General features: G+C 48.1%; 1 protein-coding gene across 1 annotated transcript in view; it reads left to right on the top strand.

The window, feature by feature from the left end:
* LOC147677879 (blastomere cadherin-like) overlaps nt 1-22,127 on the top strand; it is a 702,536-nt gene that overhangs the window by 104,561 nt on the left and 575,848 nt on the right. Inside the window, exon 3 of the mRNA XM_086945594.1 lies at nt 17,519-17,727. Coding sequence (XP_086801720.1) covers nt 17,519-17,727 — 209 coding nt within the window. The remainder of the gene's footprint in view (nt 1-17,518; nt 17,728-22,127) is intronic.

The raw sequence follows: 22,127 nt of genomic DNA, 5'->3' as shown, positions 1-22,127 counted from the left end.
CAGTGGAGCGGGTTTTTTTCTTTTTTATATGTGCAATAACTCTACAAAGTGATAAGTGGTATAAAAAAGGCCCAATGCTACTCACTGCAAGTGTTTATTCCTGAGTGATTGGACCCTCATAAAAAGAGTGTAACACCTATGTCTAGTTAGGTAGACTTCGGTGTCTTAAGACGTGTAGTGTTTAAAAATAGCGACGTATGCTATGTGATTTTAAAATTAGGCCTACATGTTTCAACCTTCTTATGATTATGGGTTTTCGTCAGGACCAGAAAGGGTGACCTAGGCGGTACGTACACGCTAAGGTACGCCCTGCCCTCGATCACGTGAAAAAAGAGTCCACAAAATTATGGACCTTTGCAAAATATAGATAGTCTTCTCCCCGATCTGGAAGAAAAATGTGTGGTGGGAAAGAAAAAGGGGGGTGGGGTTGGGATCACGTACACAAGTAGACAGACAATTGATGTACACTTAACATATATTGTGCTTATAAAGGTGTTCAGCAGAGTTAGCTGTTCGCCTGTTGACCCATACTAGTTGCTAGTATGGCACCTGCAAGCGGTGGGGAGGTGCATTTGAGTACTTAGCGGGCTTGTGCATAGGTGGTTATTTCCACAGGACTGCTTACGAGAGGGCCTGGCATGCAGTTTGGGGTGGTTTTATTATATCGAGGAGAAAGCGGGTGAAATGGCAATGCGATACGAAATTGTGCCGCGGTAGTCACAATTGAGTGGGATATATAAAATACATGTCTAACATACACCCGGGGCGCTACAACTATGAATCCAAGTGGTAGGATATTTATTCCAAAAGTTGTAGCCCAGTGGAGCCCCGATTTATGTAAAACATTAGGCTTACTGTGAGGACGGTGTAAGCCGCTACATGGGCGTCCGGGTTCCAAGAGCCGTGCTCACGTCACCTGGATGGAGAAGTACAGAAGCGGGTACATCTCGGCATGAGCGACGTTACGTCATCTCTCGTGTGATTGCCGAGTCCCGTGGGAACATAGAAGTGCGACTTACTTGTGGCTTCTGCTCATCGGACTGGAAACCTACTTGGTTCCTGTTCGGTACGCCCCGTGGAAGTCCCTAGCTGCCTGTCTCAGCATTCAGGTTTATCTACATGAAGGTACTTCCTGGAAAGGGCGGGGTCGGCGGGCACTCGGTCACATGGGACCGGGAACCAATCGCCGTTGAGTCTCCCGTGAACGAGGCTTGGGAGAGGTTGCCATGGTAAACGGGAAACTCGGTCGAGTGTTCATGATTGTGAAACTTGATGTGTCAGCAGACAATGTTCGCTCAGTGAATGGAGGGAGCGAAAGGCGGTAGGCAAGTGTGTATTTGACTAGTGAATTACTTGGCTAGTTCAAACGAAAGGGAAGAAAAACCTCTTCGCATTCACAATTTAACGAACAAAGGGAGAGGGAAACTGAAAGAGCTGGATGGGAGGTCAGAATCTAAAGGCTTAGAGTCTCATCCATCATAAGTCTGTCAAAATGGATGTATTTGCATCAAACTGGGTTAAAGTTCAACATTGGCACTGGAGGGGTATGCAGGAGAAGGAAGATCAGTGATATCCTGTGCCCATAGTCTGAATATAAGATGTTAATGCATTGGTGATGTTAATGCCGTGAGTGGAAAGTGGAGAGTATAAATTCCTTGTCTTTTCTCTAGAGTCCTAATGGTGTGGGCACGCCTTAGCGTGCATGGACCCCCTTAGGATGGTTCCTTTCTTTTATTTTCTTGGTCCTGATGAAAGCTGAGCTAAAATAGCGTTAACCAGCAGAAACATGTTGACCACCCACATTAAGTCACTGGAATTCAAATAAAAATCCCAGTAACTTCACTGCTTTTACTGTGAACAACTGGCCCTTAATAAAGTTTGTTGAGGCACAGCTGTGATCTTTTAATACACTTTCCTGTCACTGATCACACACACCACTTCTTTTCACACATACCTGCTCCGCTGCATTCGCAGGCGTCGAAGCACACAGGTGGGGATAGTCGGCCTCATCTGTGACTGAACCCCATGATGAAGCATGTCACCACTAGGGTGAGTGAGGGTCCACTTAATTTAATTTATTCACTGTGTTGTTGTTCCTCACCTGAGACATACTGTTGTTTAACAATTCACAATTGTAGGCTCTCTTTTGTTGTTAATAGTAATGCACAGAGAAGGCCACTTTCATCCCATGATTGAGTTCCAGGGAATATTGTCGTTCAGACCATTCCTGTGGGTGCCCAGCCTGTACACCCATCTCTGGCCCTTCTCGAATAGGCGTTGGTTTTGATTGTTCCCCCCACTGATCTGTTCAATGATTGTCCATTGTATGTCCTCGGGTGTGTGCCCGGCTGTCAGATAGTGGTCTGTGAGCTTCGTCATCGACTTCTTGCACCTAATGGTGCTTCTGTGCTCGCCGATTCTCAATTTTACTTTCCTGTTGGTCATGCCAACGTAGTGTAGGTTGCAGGGGCAGGTTATCCTATACACCACATTTTCGCTGTTGCAGTTTGTGTGTCCTCGGATAGTCCAAGTTTTGCCTGGTTCAAGTTGTAGTGTTTTGGTGTTGGTAGTAAAAGGGCACACACTACAATTGCCACATCTGTAGTGGCCCGTTACCCTTGGTAGGCCCCAGGCGTTCAGCACTGATTCTTCTTCTACTGCTTTTCTGATAGGTCTGGTGTTTACTACTGCGTCCTTGATGCTCCTTGCTTTCTTGTAAGAGAACAAAGGTTTTTCCCATTTCATCTTGCCAGAATTCAGAATGGACCAATGTTTCTTAATTACCCTGGTCACATCATTGGAGATCGTGTTGTACGTTGTTACGCAGGTGAGAGGAGTATCTTCAGCTGTTTTTACTGTATTTTCCAGAAGTGCATCCCTGGGTTGGTTACGAGCGCGTTTCTGACTTTTTCGCAAGATTTTCTCCGGATAGCCTCGGTTCTTGAGTTTGTGGGTGAGGTGACTGGCCTGTTTCTTGTAGTCACTTAGTTCACTACAATTTCTACGTATTCGTAAAAATTGTCCGTATGGCAAGTTCTCACGTAACGGTCTGGGGTGGAAGCTTTCGAATCGCAGCAAGTTGTTTTTTGCTGTTGGTTTGTAGTGTGTTATTGTTCTGAAAACTCCATTTTCCTTCTTGATTATAATATCTGTTGAACAGATCAGTAGGGGGAACAATCAAAACCAACGCCTATTCGAGAAGGAACAGAGATGGGTGTACAGGCTGGGCACCCACAGGAATGGTCTGAACGACAATATTCCCTGGAACTCAATCATGGGATGAAAGTGGCCTTCTCTGTGCATTAACATCACCAATGCATTAACATCTTATATTCAGACTATGGACACAGGATATCACTGATCTTCCTTCTCCTGCATACCCCTCCAGTGCCAATGTTGAACTTTAACCCAGTTTGATGCAAATACATCCATTTTGACAGACTTATGATGGATGAGACTCTAAGCCTTTAGATTCTGACCTCCCATCCAGCTCTTTCAGTTTCCCTCTCCCTTTGTTCGTTAAATTGTGAATGCGAAGAGGTTTTTCTTCCCTTTCGTTTGAACTAGCCAAGCAATTCACTAGTCAAATACACACTTGCCTACCGCCTTTCGCTCCCTCCATTCACTGAGCGAACATTGTCTGCTGACACATCAAGTTTCACAATCATGAACACTCGACCGAGTTTCCTGGTTACCGTGGCAACCTCTCCCAAGCCTCGTTCACGGGAGACTCAATGGTGATTGGTTCCCGGTCCCATGTGACCGGGTGCCCGCCGACCCTGCCCTTTCCAGGAAGTACCTTCATGTAGATAAACCTCAATGCTGAGACAGGCAGCTAGGGACTTCCACGGGGCGTACCGAACAAGAACCAAGTAGGTTTCCAGTCCGATGAGCAGAAGCCACAAGTAAGTCGCACTTCTATGTTCCCACGGGACTCGGCAATCACACGAGAGATGACGTAACGTCGCTCATGCCGAGATGTACCCGCTTCTGTATTTCTCCATCCAGGTGACGTGAGCACGGCTCTTTGAACCCGGACGCCCATGTAGCGGCTTACACCGTCCTCACAGTAAGCCTAATGTTTTACATAAATCGGGGCTCCACTGGGCTACAACTTTTGGAATAAATATCCTACCTCTTGGATTCATAGTTGTAGCGTCCCGGTTGTATGTTAGACATGTATTTTATATATCCCACTCAATTGTGACTACCGCGGCACAATTTCGTATCGCATTGCCATTTCGCCCGCTTTCTCCTCGATATAATAAAACCACCCCAGACTGCATGCCAGGCCCTCTCCGTAACCAGTCCTGTGGAAATACCCACCTATGCACAGCCCGCTAAGTACTCAATTGCACCTCCCCACCGCTTGCAGGTGCCATACTAGCAACTAGCATGGGTCAACAGGCGAACAGCTAACTCTGCTAGACACCTTCATAAGCACAATATATGTTAAGTGTACATCAATTGTCTGTCTACTTGTGTACGTGATCCCAACCCCAGCCCCCTTTTTCTTTCCCTCCACACGTTTTTCTTCGAGATCGGGGAGAAGGCTATCTATATTTTGCAAAGGTCCATCATTTTGTGGACTCTTTTTTCACATGATCGAGGGCAGGGCGTACCTTAGCGTGTACGTACCGCCCAGGTCACCCTTTCTGGTCCTGACGAAAACCCATAATCATAAAAAGTTTGAAACATGTAGACCTAATTTTAAAATCACATAGCACACGTCGCTATTTTTAAACACTACACGTCTTAAGACACTGAAGTCTACCTAACTAGACATAGGTGTCACACTCTTTTTATGAGGGTCCAATCACTCAGGAATAAACACTTGCAGTGAGTAGCATTGGGCCTTTTTTAAACCACTTATCACTTTGTAGAGTTATTGCACATATAAAAAAGAAAAAAACACGCTTCACTGTAATCAGGTGTCGTAGCACACCCTGTTGGCACTCGGCCTTCGGGGTGGGACCCCGATGATGAAGCATTTCACCAACCATGTTGGTGAGTGAGGGGTCTTCTATAAGGACATGCTTTGTCCTGCTATAAGGTTGGGCACACTGTGCTTCAAATGAGCCTTAAGCTCTAATTACAGAGCCTTTCTCTGTTACGCTTTCAGGGGGTACTCCTCCACTTGTTGTTTAAATGTTGGGGGAACATACTTGAGGTAATTGAAGAAAAAAATGTGAAAGGCTTTTGGAAATTAATACAGGAATGCACAGGGAAAGCCCTAGGTACCCTGCAGTGCTCTGTGCCAGAGGACAAGTGGGTGATCTACCTAGAGGAAATTTACGGCAAATGGCCAAGGAGGGAGGATACAATAGCCAACGCCTGGACTGGAACAAGGGAAGAAATAAAAGAGCACTTTTCCCCTGATCAAATTAGAGGTATAATAACTAGGTTAAATTTAACACGGGCTGCGGGCCCAGATAATTTACCAGCTGTTATTATAAAAACAAACATAGAATGGTGGTCGGAGTTTTTTTCCAGTATGTTGCAAGGGATTTTAAATACTGGTATTTTCCTGGATAGTTGGAAAGGGGCTATTGTTAGGCCAATACATAAAAAAGGCGATGTAAACTCCCCTAAAAACTATCGCCTAATAAACCTCCTAGACATAGGTGAAAATGTTTTCTCCAAAGTAATTTTAGGTTTACTAAAGGAGTGGCTGGATGATAAACAGATAGTACCCCCAGAGCAGGGGGGGTTTAAAGAAGTTCACTCAACGGTTGACCACTGTTTTGCCCTTTGGTCCGCTGCACGGAAGTCGATCGACCAGAGGGCTAATTTATTCTGCTGTTTCGTGGACTTCCGTGCAGCTTTCGATCTGGTGGACAGGGAGCAGCTGTGGTCAACATTGGTAGGGTACGAAATACAGAGTGACTTGTTAGCCCTAATCCAAGCACTGCATACATAAAATTGGGCGCAGATAATTTTGGACGAGGAGGGAGGATTGACTGAGAGAATCCCAATTGGAAATGGTTTAAGGCAGGGATGTGTACTTGCCCCCCTATTGTTCTCCCTGTTTTAGCTGACCTACCCCAAAAATTAAGAGAGGTTAGAGGGGCGAACTCGAAATTGGGAGGAAACCAGATAGCGTGCCTTCTATATGCCGATGATTTGCTGATTATGGATCAGACGGAGATAGGCCTTCAGATAAAATTAAATAGGTTTAAAGAATACTGTATAACCAAAAAATTAGTAATAAACATGGAGCAGACAAAAATTGTATGTTTTGGAAGGAGGAAAACGAAGTTCTCATGGTATCTTGGCACTGTTTTTCTCAAGAGGGTATCAGATTATAGATATCTGGGAATGTGGTTTACTGGTACCCTGAAATGGTATACACACCTACAAGCATTAAAAATTAGAGCATTGGCTTCTGTGAAAGGCCTAAAAAGATTTAATAGTACCTACGGAGAGATGTCGGATAGGCCGGTCATAAAAGCCTACCAAGCAATGGTGCCCCCGCAATTCTTGTATGGAGCCGAGGTCCTTTACCTAAGTGGTAAGACCTTCTGGGATAAAGAGGAGGGAAATATACTAAGAAGCTTATTCCTGCTGCCTAAATCATCTATGGTACAGGCAGCAAGATTTGAGCTGGGAATTACCTCCTGGGCTATATCTGTTTGTATGGCGATTGGGAGCAAGGGAGTTTCTTAAAATCTCCCAATGGGCCAAAGAGGAAATTGCCACTAGCAAGTTACCCTGGGCAACAGAGACCAGAGCATCAATAAGTGATGCATACGGGGTGCTCGATCTGAAGGTAGGTCTGCCGCAAGACCACATGACAATAGGTAGGAAAGAACTAAGGCTCCTAGGGGCAGATATGTCCCGTACATATGATCGGGAGTACCTTTTACAAAAAACCTTGGTGGCCCACATCACATTGGCTTGGGAGATGGACCAACAGGGATAAACCCATGCTATGCGAATAACGGGATTCAAAACCTTATGATAGGATGCAATGGTAAACGCACTTGTATATTAGGTACCGCCTGCGATATCTTACATATTTTATTAGATTGTATGATGTTTTTAGATATACGAAAGGAGTTTTTATTTCCGATTTTTAAAAATTATAAAATTATGAATAGGATGCAAGCTCTTAACCTTTTAGTGGAAATGGGGAATTTAGATATAGCCTGTGCCCTGGGGAAATATATGAATAAAGTTAAGGTGTTCCTCAAGTGCACAGATTAAGCACTAAAAATGCTTCTCCCTAGTATCACACAAAGGTGGGACTATCAAGGGATTACAGTATTACTTGCTGCATGTGAAAGATTTGATGTATATATATGAATTAAGTGATTTTATTAAATTAGAATGTTACTATGTCCGATTTAAAAAAAAGGAAGTTAAACTATATGTATTTTGATGTGTAATAACCTTTATGATACTGCTGTGATATGTTTTACTTTTTTATCAGTATAAGAGGTAAATTGTACTTTTATGGTTGTAACAAACCAAATAAAGTTTTGTTTGGCTGACTGACCTCAAAGTGGATGATGTTATCCTAGCAGCCAGGCGTCCATCAACCAAATCGTTTATGCAGAGCGCTGGGAGACGTTTGTTGCCTGGTGCTCTTCCTTAAGCATACAGCCCCTGATTGCCCCGTTATCAGCTATTCTTCTGCTTTGTTTGTCATTACCCCAGCAAAGAATTGCTGTGGCAACAGTTAAATGTAGCCCCTTAGCTCTTTCTGCTTTTGTATGTTTCCCCTACTAGCCATCCCTTTTCAAGTCACCTGTTGTGAGGTGTCTTTGGAAGGGTTTGGTCCACATGTTCCCTCCAACACCCTTTGTGATGCCGCAGTTGTACCTTAATTTGGTCCTCGCTTACTTGCTGTACTTCCTCTGAACAATAACACAAAAAGGCACTGGAAGGACCCAGATGCCCAGAGGGTAAGAGAGTAACCGGGTATGTCCTCCCAGGGAAGTATAGCACGAAAAAATACTCCAGTGGACCACGTGGTGGTCAGTTGAGTAATATATAAAAACTGTACCTGTGATCTAGAGAATAATAGGTAGGAGGGACACGACTAGTGTTACTATAAGGTTGTGTCTAGCGCAACCATGTATGTGGGGGAAAGAACTAGCTTGTTTAAATTACCCTCACACACCCTAGTGGTGTCATGCTTCATCATCGGGTCACCCCGACCCCTACAAGTCGGGGTGGACTCGACCACAGTGTTGGGAAGCTCTTCTGATATATTCAAGGAGGGGGCTTTACATAAGATAAAATCACCCAGATAGATCCCCGGTGTCCCTTTATTATGGGGTCTATCTGAGAAGTTAAAAATACTGTATAAAGATTATTTATACAATTGGGTCATATCAGGGTATTATGGTCCTAAGACCCTAGTGCCAGGCACCACGTGGTCCACTGGAGTATTTTTTCGTGCTGTACTTCCTCTGAACCCATGCACAGTTTCCCCCTACGCCTTCTCACTATCAAAACAGCCTTTCTCATCGCCATGACATCGGGCAGGTGAGTGATAGAACCCCAGGCATAGTCTGTGGTCCCCCAATATACATCTTTCTTTTCTAGACAAATTATTCCTTCGGACAAAAGCAGCATTCCTGCCCGAGATAATCATGTCCTTCTTCAGATGCCAATCCATTGCCTTGCCAGCTTTCTATGCACTGACTCATCTCTCCAAGGGGGAACAATGGCTTCATCACCCTGACCCTAAACAGGCCCCTTGCTTCTATGTAGCCCGAACAAGGGAATACCGGCAGGACAACCAACTGTTCATTTGTTTCTCTAGGGCTAGGAATGCAAAGCGGTGTAGAAGAGGACCATCTAAAGTTGGATTTTGCAGTTCATCGAGATCTGCTATGGATTACTCAAAAAGCACCAATGCGTGATTTGCCAGTCATGAACATTTGGCAGGCTGCTCCTTGGGTTTCCCACCACACAAAGCACTACTGCCGGAAAAGCCAAGTCTGGTGGGCAGACATTTTGCCAGATCTGTCCTGCATGATTTCCGGGTTTGAGCCATTCCACAGACCCACCACCAGAGGAGGTGTACTGCTTGGTATCTACTCATAAGCTGAGGAATCTGTGGTTAGAAGTCTCTGTCAGAAAAACAAGTTACTTACCTTCGGTATCACCTTATCACCGTAGAGACTCTTTTCTAATTACCCCCAGTTCCCTCCGTCCTCGACACCTTCATGGACAAGTGAGATATATACTATCTCGCTGACAGAAAAAAGAAAGAAGAAATGCTGGACCTAACCCCTCTCCCTCCCGCCGGGAGTACATAAACGTACAGGTCCCAGCATTCCCTCTGTTCTTTTGTTCTGTCATGCTGACATGATGTGTTGGAGCGTGAGGAGCATGAACACTCCTGCGCTGGACTTTCTTCTGGGGGCTTCGGTCCCTTGGATTGCTGTTTGCCTCTCCCTCCCTGCCGGGCTTGGGGGGAGTGGCGCGGGCTTCTTCTGACGCTTCTCCTGGCCGCGCGTGGATGATTGGACCGCGTGGGCCCTGCGTTCGCCCGATGGCCGCTCCTCCTGGTCTGCCGGTTACTGGGGGCGTGGCCTCCTGTGCAGCTCCGGATTGGTTGGCTGTCGTGACGCCTTCCGGTTTTGCCGCTGTCTGCCTTCCGTCTGGTGGAGAGTCAGGCACTTCTGTCCCGGCGGTTTCTTGGTGCAGTTTAAAACGCGGGGCAGTTGGTGAGTACCGCGTAGTGGTTTTGGTCTCTTCTCCTCTTGCTGCTTTTCGTGCTGTTGATCTTCTTTTCATTCAGGATGGGCAAATGTTCTAGGAAGAGGCGTCATCGGGAGAGGTCCTCTTCCTCTTCTTCTAGTGCCTCTCGTTCTCGTTCTCCTGCCAGGTCCAGACGCCGTGGTGATGGTGATGATGCGCGCTTGAAGCACCTAATACGGGAGACCATTACTGAGATGGGTGCTGGTCGGGCTCGCAGCAAAGGGCCGTCTGCGGCTCCGGATTCCTCTGGGTCCTCCGGTGATGAGTCTGCCTGGGCTGGGGACTCTGACCTAAAGGGAAAGTATAATGACAAAGTCACCTTGCCGGGCATTTTGAAGCATGTAAAGGAGAACATGGGTTTCGCTGATGAGGCTGCTCCCAGTACCACTGGGGGTTATTTGCTGCGGCAATTTCAGAGTTCTGCCACGGTTGATGTCCTGGTGCATCCCTTTATTATAGATGTCCTGAAGAGGGATTGGGCTGATCCGGATCGTAATATGGTTCCACGTTTTATGGCCCGCCTTTACCCCCTGCAAGATATGGCTACGAAGCTCCCGGATTCGATTCCCATTGACTCTTTTGTGGCTAGTTTGGTGGGTCGCACTTCCTTGTCGGAGGACGCTGTGCTGAAAGATCCTGTGGATAAAAAGGAGGACGTTGCTCTCAGAAAGGTTTATTCTGGCTCCCATCTGGCCTTGAGGGCCGGTGTTTATGGGACTTATGTCTCACAGTCTCTGCTGTCTGACATTAAGTCTCTCTATCAGTCGATGGATGATGCCACGGACTGTTCCGGTCTTCTTGAGCACATTGAACGTTAGGTGGAGCTTCTTTCCGATGTCTCTTTTGACGTTGTGCGGGTGGCTGCCCTCTCCGGCGGAGCTTGTGTGGCGGCTCGTCACAGTCTTGTACTTAAGGACTGAAAAACGGACTCTGCGCAGAAACCTTGTGCTTTGCGTTTGCCCTTCCAGGGTTGTATGCTGTTTGGGGGGGAGTTGGAGTCCAAATTACATAAGCTGTTTAAAGAAAAGAAACACTCTTCTTCTTTTAAGGGTTCTTATGCTGCTCCTGCTCCTTCTAAGCCTAAGCCTTTCTTTCGCCCTTCCTATCGTAAGCAGTTTGGGAAAGGCCAAGGGAGGTTTGCTTCTGGCCGGGGTCGGGATCGTAAGGCTAGGTCCCATCCTCCTGCTAAGCCTCGTTCCTGACTCTTTGGCTGTGGTTCCTGGGTTGTTGGTAGGAGGGCGGCTGCGCTTCTTTCTGGATGCCTGGGTTCAGTCCTGTTCAGACGCTTGGGTGTTGGATGTCCTGCGGGAGGGTTATGTGGTGGAGTTCTATGTTCCCGTTCCAGACTCCGGTGTCCGCCCAACTCCCTGGCCTGCTTGCCGGTCCAAGAGGGCTCATCTCTCTCAAGGGGTGGAGGCTCTTCTTCTGAAGGGGGCCATGCAGGAGGTCCCTCCTGCGGAGGTGGGGTTGGGCTTCTATTCCCTGATTTTTCTTGTGCCAAAAGTTACGGGGGGTTTCCGCCTGGTTCTGGATTTGCGGGTGATGAACCGGTGGGTTCTGCGGATTCCCTTTCGCATGAGACTCTGCAAAGGGTGATTCATTTGGTGCTTCCGGGTCACTTCGTGTGTACCCTGGATCTTCAAGATGCCTACTACCACGTCCCGGTGCATTCTCGGTCCCCTCGCTTCCTGCGTTTTTTTTGTACGGGGCATCACTTCCAGTTCCAGGTGTTGCCTTTCGGTCTGAGGTCTGCCCCAAGCGTCTTTACGAAGGTGGTAGCTCCCTTGGTCTTCACGGGGTGATGGTGTATCCCTACCTCGACGACTGGTTGATCCATACTCCAACTCGGGTCCTGTTGTTGGAGGCCAGGGAGGTGGTTTGCACTGCGTTGTGTCAGCGCGGGTTTCTGATAAACTTCCCGAATTGTCAGCTGTCCCCGTCTCAGGACATGGTGTACATTGGGGCCCGGTTTCGTACGGACCTCAACCGGGTGTTTCTGCCTGTCCCTCGGGTCTTGACCCTGGTGTCCCTGGCTCGGCAGTTCCGGGCGGGGAGGTTGCTTTCCTGTGCGCCTCTGGTTGCGTCCTATGGGTCTGATGGCAGCGACTGTCTTTACGGTGGCCTGGGCTGGTTTCCACCTGCGCCCGCTGTGGGGCTATCTTCTGTCCCACTGGAATCCTTTGTCCCGAGATTTGGAGTTCCTTCTGCCTGTGTCTCCTTTGGTCTTCCTGACTCTTCTTTGGTGGTCGACCCGGTTGCATCTGTATCGGGGTCTTCCTTTACAGCCTTCTCCGTCTCTGATCTTGACTACGGCTGCAAGCTCCTTGGGGTGTGGGGCGACCTTGGGGTCCAGGTCCCTTTAGGGTCGTTGGTCCATCCTGGAGAGTCGCCGGTCTTCCAACTGGAGGGAGTTGACGGCTGTGTGTCGGGCTGTGATGGGGTTTCGTGGCCGGTTGCTCGGTCGGAACGTTCTGGTGCGTTCAGACAATATGGTGGCTGTGGCCTATCTCAACCATCTAGGGGGGATCCGTTCAGCCTCTCTGATCGCGGTCATTGTTCCCATGTTCTGTTGGGCGGAGGGTCACCTTCTGTCTCTGACAGCGATTCATATTCGGGGAGTGGATAACAGTGTGGCGGATGTCCTGAGTTGTTGCTTTCCGGGGTCCCTGGAGTTGTCTGTCACCCGGGTTGCGTTTCGGCTTGTGTGCAGGAGGTTTGGGCGTCCCTTTCTGGACCTATTTGCCTCCCGGCAGAATGCACAGCTGCCCCACTTCTGCTCCCGGTTTCGGCAGGAGGGTTGCTGGGGGGTGGATGCCCTGTCGGTTCCTTGGCCATCTCGCCTGCTTTATGCCTTTCCTCCTCTGGCGCTGATTCCCCGGTTTCTGTCCCGCCTGTGTCTGGAGGATCGGGAGGTGGTTGTGGTCCTGCCCTTTTGGCCTCAGAGGTCTTGGTTTCCAACGGTTCGTCTTTTGGCGGCGCGGGCCCTTGGTTTCTCCCCCTGTCCTCGTCTCCCCTGAGATCATCCCCGTCCCTGTCTCTTCTCCGGTTGCGGCTGTGGGTGTGGAGGTTGAGAGGCAGGGGTGGCGGCGGCGTGGCTTCCCGGAACATTTAGCTGTGGCTCTTCAGGGTTCCCGTCGGCCTTCTACCCTTCGGTCTTATGATCGTCATTGGGGTAATTTCAGTCGTTGGTGTGAGGCGTTGGGCCTTTCCCCTTTGCATTGTTCTTTGCAGGCTTTGCTGCAGTTTTTGTAGGAAGGTTTCGAGAAGGGTTGGGCTGTGTCCACTTTGCGTGCTCATTGGGCGGCTGTTTCGTTCCCCGTGGGGTAACCTGTCTGATGGGGAGGACTTGGCTTTCTCGTCTTCTCCGTGGGTTTTCCCTTTCTCGCCCGTGTCACGGCCTTCCTTTCCCCTGTGGGATTTGCCCTTGGTCCTTGGGCTTTGCTTGGTCCTCCTTTTGAGCCTTTGTCGGACGTTGACTTGAAGTTTGTTACCTTGAAGGTTGTGTTCCTGGTGGCCATCACCTGTGCTCGTCGAACCTTTCTTGTCCTTTTCGGAGTGTGGGGTGGTGCTTCGCCTTGATTCGTCCTTCGTGCCTGAGGTCGCTTCTCAGTTTCACAAATCCCAGGAATTGGCCTTGCCTGCTTTGGGCTCGGTTCTGGATTCCCCGGGTGGTCCTTGTTGGTCCTTGTTGGTCCTTGTTGGATGTGTGCAGGGCTTTGCGCGTTTATCTTGAGTGCACCTCGGCCTTTCGTGTGACTGATTCCCTGTTTGTCTCCTTTGGGGCTGCTTCCTGTGGGCGTAGGGCTTCCTCTGTGTCTATTGGTCGCTGGCTGAAGCAGGTCATATCCTTGGCCTACTCTCTTTCTGGGTCACCTCCTCCGGCGGGTGTTCAGGGTCGTTCTACGAGGGGGGTGGCGGCCTCTTGGGCTGAGGTCCGGGGGGGTCCCTCTCTCTGAGATTTGTAGGGCGGCCACTTGGGCTTCTCCCAATACTTTCATCCGGCATTATCGCCTTCCTAATTTGCTGGTTGATGAGGGCGGTTTTGCTTTGGGGGTGTTGGGTTGTGTTCGCCCTTGATTTCTGTGTTCTCAATAAATGTCTGGCTTTCTGAGCTGTCCTGGTGGTGTGTTGTGTTTTTTCTTGGGGATGAATGCCGGGTTTTTGCTTTGGTATGTCTCACTTGTCTATGAACGTGTCGAGGATGGAGGGACCTGGGGGTAATGTCCTATTACTTATGGTAATCTTCATTACTCCGGTTCCCGTAGTCCTCGACACCTTCATGGCTTCCCTCCCTCCCTCCCGTTATGCCGGCCTTCATCTTGGGCTTGGTATTTCAGAAGGAATGCTGGGACCTGTACGTTTATGTACTCCCGGTGGGAGGGGGAGGGGGTCGGTCCAGCATTCCTTCTTTTTTTTTTTATTTGTCAGCGAGATAGAATATATCTCACTTGTCCTTGAAGGTGTCGAGGACTACGGGACCCGGAGTAATGAAGATTACCATAAGTAATAGGACATTGCTGCTTCCTCGCCAACCCACAATCCACCCCATTCTGTGAAAGGGACAACAGATCTGAACACTGCCCTGTCTGATTTCCATTGCTCTGTGTTCGACAGTGAAGGCAGAGATCAGAAGGAAAATTATGTCAGCTTGCGGAGGTGGCACACATATAGGGTCAAACGTTCATCCGGTATGGGACGTAACTTCACGATGCCAGCTACGTATCCGGGAGGGAATCGCTTCAAAGTTTCCATATCAGGTCTAGAGCTTGGGGAATTTCACAAGGGGAGGAATCTGTGGTTAGATAGACTCTATCTGAAAAGGCATTACTAAAGGTAAGTAACATGTCCTTCTGGTTCATCTTGAGGTTCTCTTGGAACATCGAGCCCAAAACAAACTGAGCTTTCATGTAGCATCAGCATGCCCTGTTCATTCTAACTCCATGTGCCATGAATTAATGACAAAGCAGTGACCGTTGAAGTAAAACGGGCGTTCGAAAGAGATGGCTATCTAGTAGCTGAATTGCACAGTGGGAAACTAAACAATCTGGGATCGATCTCAGCTTCCGACTTGAACAAACTGCCATCCTAGGCAAATATTTGATTTCTCAGAGTCTATTTTTTCTTCACCATCACATTCAAGAGTACCTTCAAATGCATGCGTTTATGAAGTCTACTGTACAAAACCCACATGTTTGATTTAAAAGAATGTTGCTGAGTATAACACCGGACTATAAACTAGTGCCAATTGAGGTGGACTTCCTACCCATCACCTCCGACCAGAAGATGTGCTAGAACTGGGCACGGATATAACATAGGACGAAATAAAAGCAGAGGTGATGCGCATGACCCAGAGTATAGTTCAAGACATGGGTGGCCTCCCACCCAGTAGTATTCAATGCAACCTATATTGAACTCCTGACCCCGTCAAGGAAGCATGCTGGAGGCACTAATACTCCCCCAACCAAAACCAGGAAAACTTCCCATGGCATTGACTACCTACAGGGCATTGTCGATGTTAAATGCACACGACAAAACCCCAAGCGACATCCTAGTCCAAAGACTCCTCCCCAAAATGCAGACGCTGATCCACCCGGATCAGAATGGGTTCATCCCAAGCTGCAGTACAGCATTAAACATTAGGAGGCTGTTGGATCTCTTATTGGATGAGACAGATTTCCCGGAGGAGGCAGTGCTCATGTCGGTCGATATCGAAAAGGCTTTTGACAGTCTCAAATTGTACTACTATACGCCATTTTGTCTCACATGAGCTTGGGAGGCAGATTCCTTGGCTGGACGAGACTCCTGTACTCTACCCCCACAGCAAGAGTCCGAATGGGACTGGTGATCTCAGAAAAATGGTCGGTGGAGAGGGGCTCCCGACAGGGTTGCCCCTTATCTCCATTATTATTTTCTATAGAGGTAAAACCACTGGCATGGTGAGCTCGCCAGGGACAGTACTTCACATGCGTATCTGCCCAAGGGGATACCCACTATATATCACTCTATGCAGACGACATGCTGTTATTCCTTAGAGATGGGTGGTACAACTTCTCACTGAATTTGCAACACGTCCAGACTCCTTATTAACTGGGGCAAGTCCTGTTTATTTCCAGTTCGGACCCGCCGGACGAAAGGCCGAATGTGCAGGATATGCACTGGAAACCAACCTTGTTAAAATACCTTGGGGTTAACATTTACTGAACCCTCACTAATCTAGAGGGAAATGTAGGGGGGGGGGCGCTGGGGCCTTTTTGACCAATTTGGACATTTGCAACACACTTACCATCTCAGTGGCTGGTAGAATAGCTATAGCCAAAATGGTGGTGCTGCCCCGTTTGCTCTACTACTTGACAACGCTACCAATACTCATTCCCAGAGGGAAATAAAAAAAATTAGACATGATCCTGATGGAACTGATATAGGGACGAGGGAGGGTAGGCTTGACCAAATTAATGTGTTCTACGACTGATGGGGGGGCTGGGTGCCCCAGACTTCAAACAGTACTACCTAGTGGCCCAATTACAATGCCTTCTGCAATTTATTCGGGCAGCTCGATGGGACCGCAGGAACCTCCCACCCCTGATAACTTACCTATGGACTTGTTGTGGACTGTTGTGTTCAGCCCCAAATGATTTCCAGCGGAAAATCGCAGTGATCTAAGAGTATTGGAATATTGCTGGAAACGGACCTTGCAGAAATCCAACATTCCCAAAACGAATGCACCCGAGCTCCCATTGCATGCTCTGACCAACCTCATGCCTCAGTGTCCCCTTTCTGTTTATCTGGAACCGTGAGCGTTTTTTTTTTTAAATAGTTATTTATTAAGTTTTTAGTAAGGCTTAAGACACAAACAAGTCATTTAATCTCAGAACTGGATTCTGATAGCAAATTCATATCTCATGTACAGCAAAAACACCTGGGTCCTATAACGATGCAATAGCAGGGCACATCACATCAAAGATGTCACAAGCGATGGTCATCACTAATTTCTATAAACGAGAATGCATTTCCCAGCAAATACAATGCATCAAAGTGGAACACCCATCTCAACATCTTCTCTGAGCTATCCCACTCCCCAAAACACACTCTCATTGGTCAGGTTGAGTTCTCAAATACAGTTCAAATGGTACCCACATGGTACCCACATATCTCTCGGTCTGCCTGCAGCTGGCATTAGTGACCAGTATTCCACCAGTTGCCCTGGCGGAAAGTAACACAAGCTGTCGAGCAGTTGGCATGGCGCACGGAGGTGCACCCTGATGCATGGCGATTCGTCTCTTCGCTAGAAGCAACAGCATGGTAGGCAGTGTACCGACATAGATCGGGCATCTTTCACATACCCAAGAAGGGCCACGGAACTTGAAAGCTTGAGGGTTGACTTTCCAGGTGTGAGCTTTTTACCAGCACGTTATATTTGACTGGCTTGAATGCACATTTGTTGAATTTGTAAATTGCAGGAGGTAGAAGAGCGTTTTTCTACCAAAGGATGTTGCATTGAGAGGGTAAGTCTGTGTTCTGCACGTGTGTGCTCCAGTCTCCTTTCTCGTGGCACTCACGCCTCTTCACCCACCCTGGTCTTATTGTAGGAGAGGGTGAAGGATCTCTCCCTCTGAATGAATTCCAAAGACCAGTTGAAAGTACCTCAACTTTAGTATTCCTTATTAACACCTCTAAAAGCATTCTAGGAAAAATGATCTTTCGTATTATAGAATTTCCCTCGCCAATGCGCCCAAAATGCTTCTAGTTCTGCTTTGTTTTTTAATCTCTTGCATTAACCCGATCCTTGTTTCTCTTGTTACAGTGAGCTTCATAGACTGCCCTGAACGGAACCTTGGTCTATTCAGTGCTGGAGACTCTCGCTTCCACGTGCGGAAGGATGGAACAATCACGGTAAAGCGTCGCGTGCGATTACATGGACACGAGCTGCGATTTACTGTACATGGCTGGGATGTGAAAAGAATGAATTACTCTACGGCAGTCATCGTAAAGCACAGGCATGAACACAGACGGGTAAGACAATCAGTGCATATCCGTGGTCTCCCAACCTCCCTCCCCACCCCCCTCCTTTTCTCATCTCATCCTGTAAGGCTTCAGCCTTCTTTTCCTCCGTGCTCAACAGTTCTTTGTAAAGCACCTGAAGGTTTACGTGTTTTCTATGAAGTACCCTGTCACACTTTGGAGTTAGGTGTAGGCACTGAGGGTCCAATGACATTTTAAACCCCTTGAATCAGGATTGTACTTTTTTTTAAACTATGATCATTTAATGCTTGTTTTTTTCCTTTTCTTTTATTAACAACTTTTTTTTTAATTTTGAAGGTAATCATTAAAGGGGAAGAACACACAAGGGGTGAAGTATTGCCATTTGGTCGTATGCAGTAGGACAACCATGACCGTGACTACATTCTCTCAATAGTAGAAGGGGAATCAACAATGTAGGTTCCAAAGTCTCAATTACATTCAATTGCAGAAAACCCAAAAGGAAGGTGCACAACATTAAAGTCCAGACAAAATAATATTTTTGGAGATTCTTCTTTTATTGAGTTTCTTTTCAGAAGAGAACTGGCACACACTGGCTGTGAGAGAGAGAGAGGAAGAGAGAAACCATGAGAGTACGGAAGACAGAGGGAGAGAGAAAGAGTGAGCGAGAGAAAGAGAGATACACGGAAGAGAGAAAGAGAGAAACAGTGTGAGATAGAGGAAGAGAAAGAGTGAGAGAGAGTGAGAGAGAGGAAGAGAGCGAAAGAGTGAGAGAGAGGAAGAGAGAGAAAGAGTGAGAGAGAGAGAAAGATAGAGAGAAAGAGTGAGAGAGAGGAACACAGAGAAAGAGAGACAGAGAAGAACACAGAGAGAGAGAAAGAGTGAGAGAGAGGAAGAGTGAGATACAGGGAAGAGAAAGAGAGAAAGTGTGGGCGAGGACGAGAGAGAAAGAGTGAGAGAGGAAGAGAGAGAGAGAAAGAGTGAGAGAGAGAGGGAGAGAAAGGGAGAAAGGGTGAGAGAGAGAGGAAGAGAGAGAGAGAGTGAAATACAAGGAAGAGAGAAATAGAGAAACAGTGTGAGAGAGAGGAAGAGAGAAAGAGTAAGAGAGAGTGAGAGAGAGAGAGAGAAAGAGTGAGAGTGAGAGAGAGGAATAGAAAGAGAGAAAGGGTGAGAGAGAGAAAAAGAGAAACAAGGAAGAGAGAAAGTGTGAGAGAGAGAGGGAGAGGGAGAGAGAGAGGAAGAACAGAGAAAGAGAGAGAGTGAGAGAGAAAGAAAAGAAACAGTGTGAGAGGGAGGATGAGCGAGAGAAACAGTATGAGATAGAGGAAGAAAGAGAGAGGAAGAGAGAGAAAGTAAGAATGAGAGAGAGAGGAAGAGACAGAGAAAGAGAAAAAGTGCGAGAGAGAGAAAGGAAGAGAGGGAGAGGGATTATTGACACTGGAGAAAATCTTCGCAGTTCACCTTTCTGCCACCGGTGTGTCTCCAACCACGTGCCGGGACATAGTGCACCCTCAAGTTTAGTCATCTGAAAGATAGTATAGAATTAGTGATGGCAGAGTTCATACAACTAGGCCTGGGCGGTAAATTCTGTTCCGCTTGCGGAATTTGGGTAATTTCGCGTTCCGCGGAGTATGCAAAATTGCCCTAAATTCTGCGTTCCGCGGCGTCGCAAATTTTTTTGCTTGTTTGCGTTCTCAAAATGCGTATTTGAGAGATATTTCCCCCCGAGCACGCAAACAGCGATTGCGAACAATAAAAAAGCATCACGAACAAGCAATTCCACGTGTTCGCAGAATTTCTGCGTGTTCGCTGAGATTTTTTACCGTTTCGCGGAGATTTGTGTAACGCGATTACGCAAATTCCGCCCACCCCTAGATACAACTGCACATGCGTAATTCTGTTTCGCCACTGCGCACTCAGGCTGCTCCCCATCCACTCCTACTGCTCGGAGGTGTCTCTGCTATCTTGTGCGCCCAGGCTGCTGCACACTATCCACTCCCACTGCCCAGAGGTGACTGCCCGCTGCTGCGGAAAGAAGCCTCTCTGCTCACCTTCCGCCACCGGCGTGTGTGTAAGAGGGTCCACCACATGCCGAAGTAACCTTCTCAGGCGTTGTCAGGATGGCCACGCATCATGGCAGGTTCTACACGTGTTCAGCTCTGGTGGTGTTGTGGGGGGGAGGAACGTCAATTCATGAATCACAGCCTGTTAGATAAAAAGCAAGATAATATTTTGCGTCATGCATCCAGCAAAGGAGAGAGGAAGAGAGAGAGAGAGTGAAAGAAAGAGTGAGAGGAAGACAGAGAGAAAAAGAAAGTAGGAGTGAGAGGAAGACAGGGAGAAAGAGTAAGAGAGACGAAGAGAGAGAAATAGTGAGAGAGAGGAAGAGAGAGAGAAAGAGTGTGAGGGAGAGAAATGAAGAGATGAGGAGGGACACTGAGTGCCCACACTGTGGACAAAACCATCACAGCTCACCTTTACGCCACCGCTGTGTCTCCAACCACGTGCCGGGACATAGTGCACCCTCAAGCTCCCACATCTGAAACATAGTACAGAATTAATAATGGCAGAGTATATACGACTGCGTACGCCTAAATCGGTGTGCCGCCTTTGTGCATCCAGGCTGCTGCATCCCATCCACTCCTGCCGTCGTGAGGTATCAGCCCGCCGCTCCACACCCAGGCCTCACTGTTCACCTTTTCGTGGACAGGGCACCCTCCACATCATGCAGCCCCGCTCCGCAAGCCAACAAGTCTTACATTTGGTGCTGCGTCTTGATTTTGCCATGGCAGAGGAAATACTAGTGCTACCATCATCATTGCAGGTTGCACACCTGCTCAGTCCTTGCAGTGCCACTAACTCAGTGATCAGTGAGGCCACGCACATGGCGGTAGGCCCAAGCTGTTGCATGGCTCAGGCCTACACTGCGGTCCAGCAGGGAATACAAAACATGAGGTGTCCGGACCAAGGGGACGGTCCATCACCGTGGTGGTGTGACTATGCCAGCCGCAGTGCATCCGGTGCGGGCAACTCTAAAATGGGGTAGAGCAGGTGCGCCGGTCTTTTTTATTGGTAGGGTCGCGTGTCCTGTGACGCATGTGCTGGATGGGTGTGGTGTGGGTGTATACCAGCCATGAGGGAGTGGCCGTGGCATACTGACAACTAGGCCTGTGACCAGCAGATCACTACAATGAAAATCTGGGCCATGTAGCGTTGTAGTCTTTCCCTGTAAGCGTAAGCGGAGTGGGCTGGCCTGGCATATGCCAGTCCTGCGTGAGGCTGTGTAGAATGACTCCGGAGCTATGGGCATAGCTCCGTCGTCAGCTGTATGAGAAATCAACTGATGCGGTTGTCCGTGTTGTAGTGCTGCCATCAACCTGGTTGCAAGCGCCAATGTGTCACTCTGTGAGCCAGGTCCCACAACATGGCCAACATGGAAGGTACGGGGAATCACTGACCGTACATTCAGCCATAGTTTCACACAAGAAAGATGGTGGACATGACACATCTGTGTGGATATGAATGTTTATTGCACATTCAGTGAAGTGTTGCAGCTGTAGCAATACAGGGCCATGCAAAGCCCAAATTTCTGTTTTTGGCACATGGAGGGCATCCAGTTTGAGACAAGCTTGTTGTCGGAGTTAGGCTGCGCCAACATATGTGCTTATACAATCACTCCGCCAATCCCTATGCACTTATAAATTCACTATACAGTCTCCTTGCATTACTCTAATGATCCAGTCTTTACGTACGTACTTGAACAATGACTGAGACAGTTACATAACCAAAGTTTTCTCCCACTGTCAAAGGTATGTTGGTTACATATGCTGTCCAGAGTACAATGTAATGTGGTAGGCCCAGGGGCAGCATGTTGCATACATCATAGTGAAGTAGTGTGGCTCACTGGTTAGAGGCGGCAGACCCGAGAGCAGAGGACGGCCCGGGACCAGGGTTCGATTCCCGACGCGGCAGGTTTCTGGACCAGGGTCAGCGGACTCGATAATTCTCTCACCTCGGTGCCCACTCTGATCAGCGATCACACTCGGCAACTCTGGGCATAAGCTTGCCTCATCTTCACTAACGGCCCCAACAGACCGCCGGGGATGCCTGGTCTCACCCTGGAGATACCCATTAAGGGACCATCTCACAGGGAAGCCAGGAAGGGTTTCGCAGCGGTCGAAGCGCGGAGATACTCCTTCGGGAGTCGATCCTAGCGCTATATAAACTTGCAATTAATTAATTAATTAATCATTAACACACGGACACAGATACATAGTGGAACTGGGTACGGGCATGTGCGCTTGACTCCTTTTTATTACCAGGGTTACATGTCCAGTGATGTCTCTGGTGGATGCGTATGGGGTGAAGGTAAGCCAGCCCTCCGGGAATGGTTGGTGCTGGCAGCAAGTACAACAGTAATCATTGGATCAGAC

Source organism: Lissotriton vulgaris, chromosome 12, assembly GCF_964263255.1.
Source record: "Lissotriton vulgaris chromosome 12, aLisVul1.2, whole genome shotgun sequence".
NCBI lineage: Eukaryota > Metazoa > Chordata > Amphibia > Caudata > Salamandridae > Lissotriton > Lissotriton vulgaris.
Note: the sequence above shows the minus strand (reverse complement) of the source record. Positions and strands in the feature narration are given on the sequence as shown.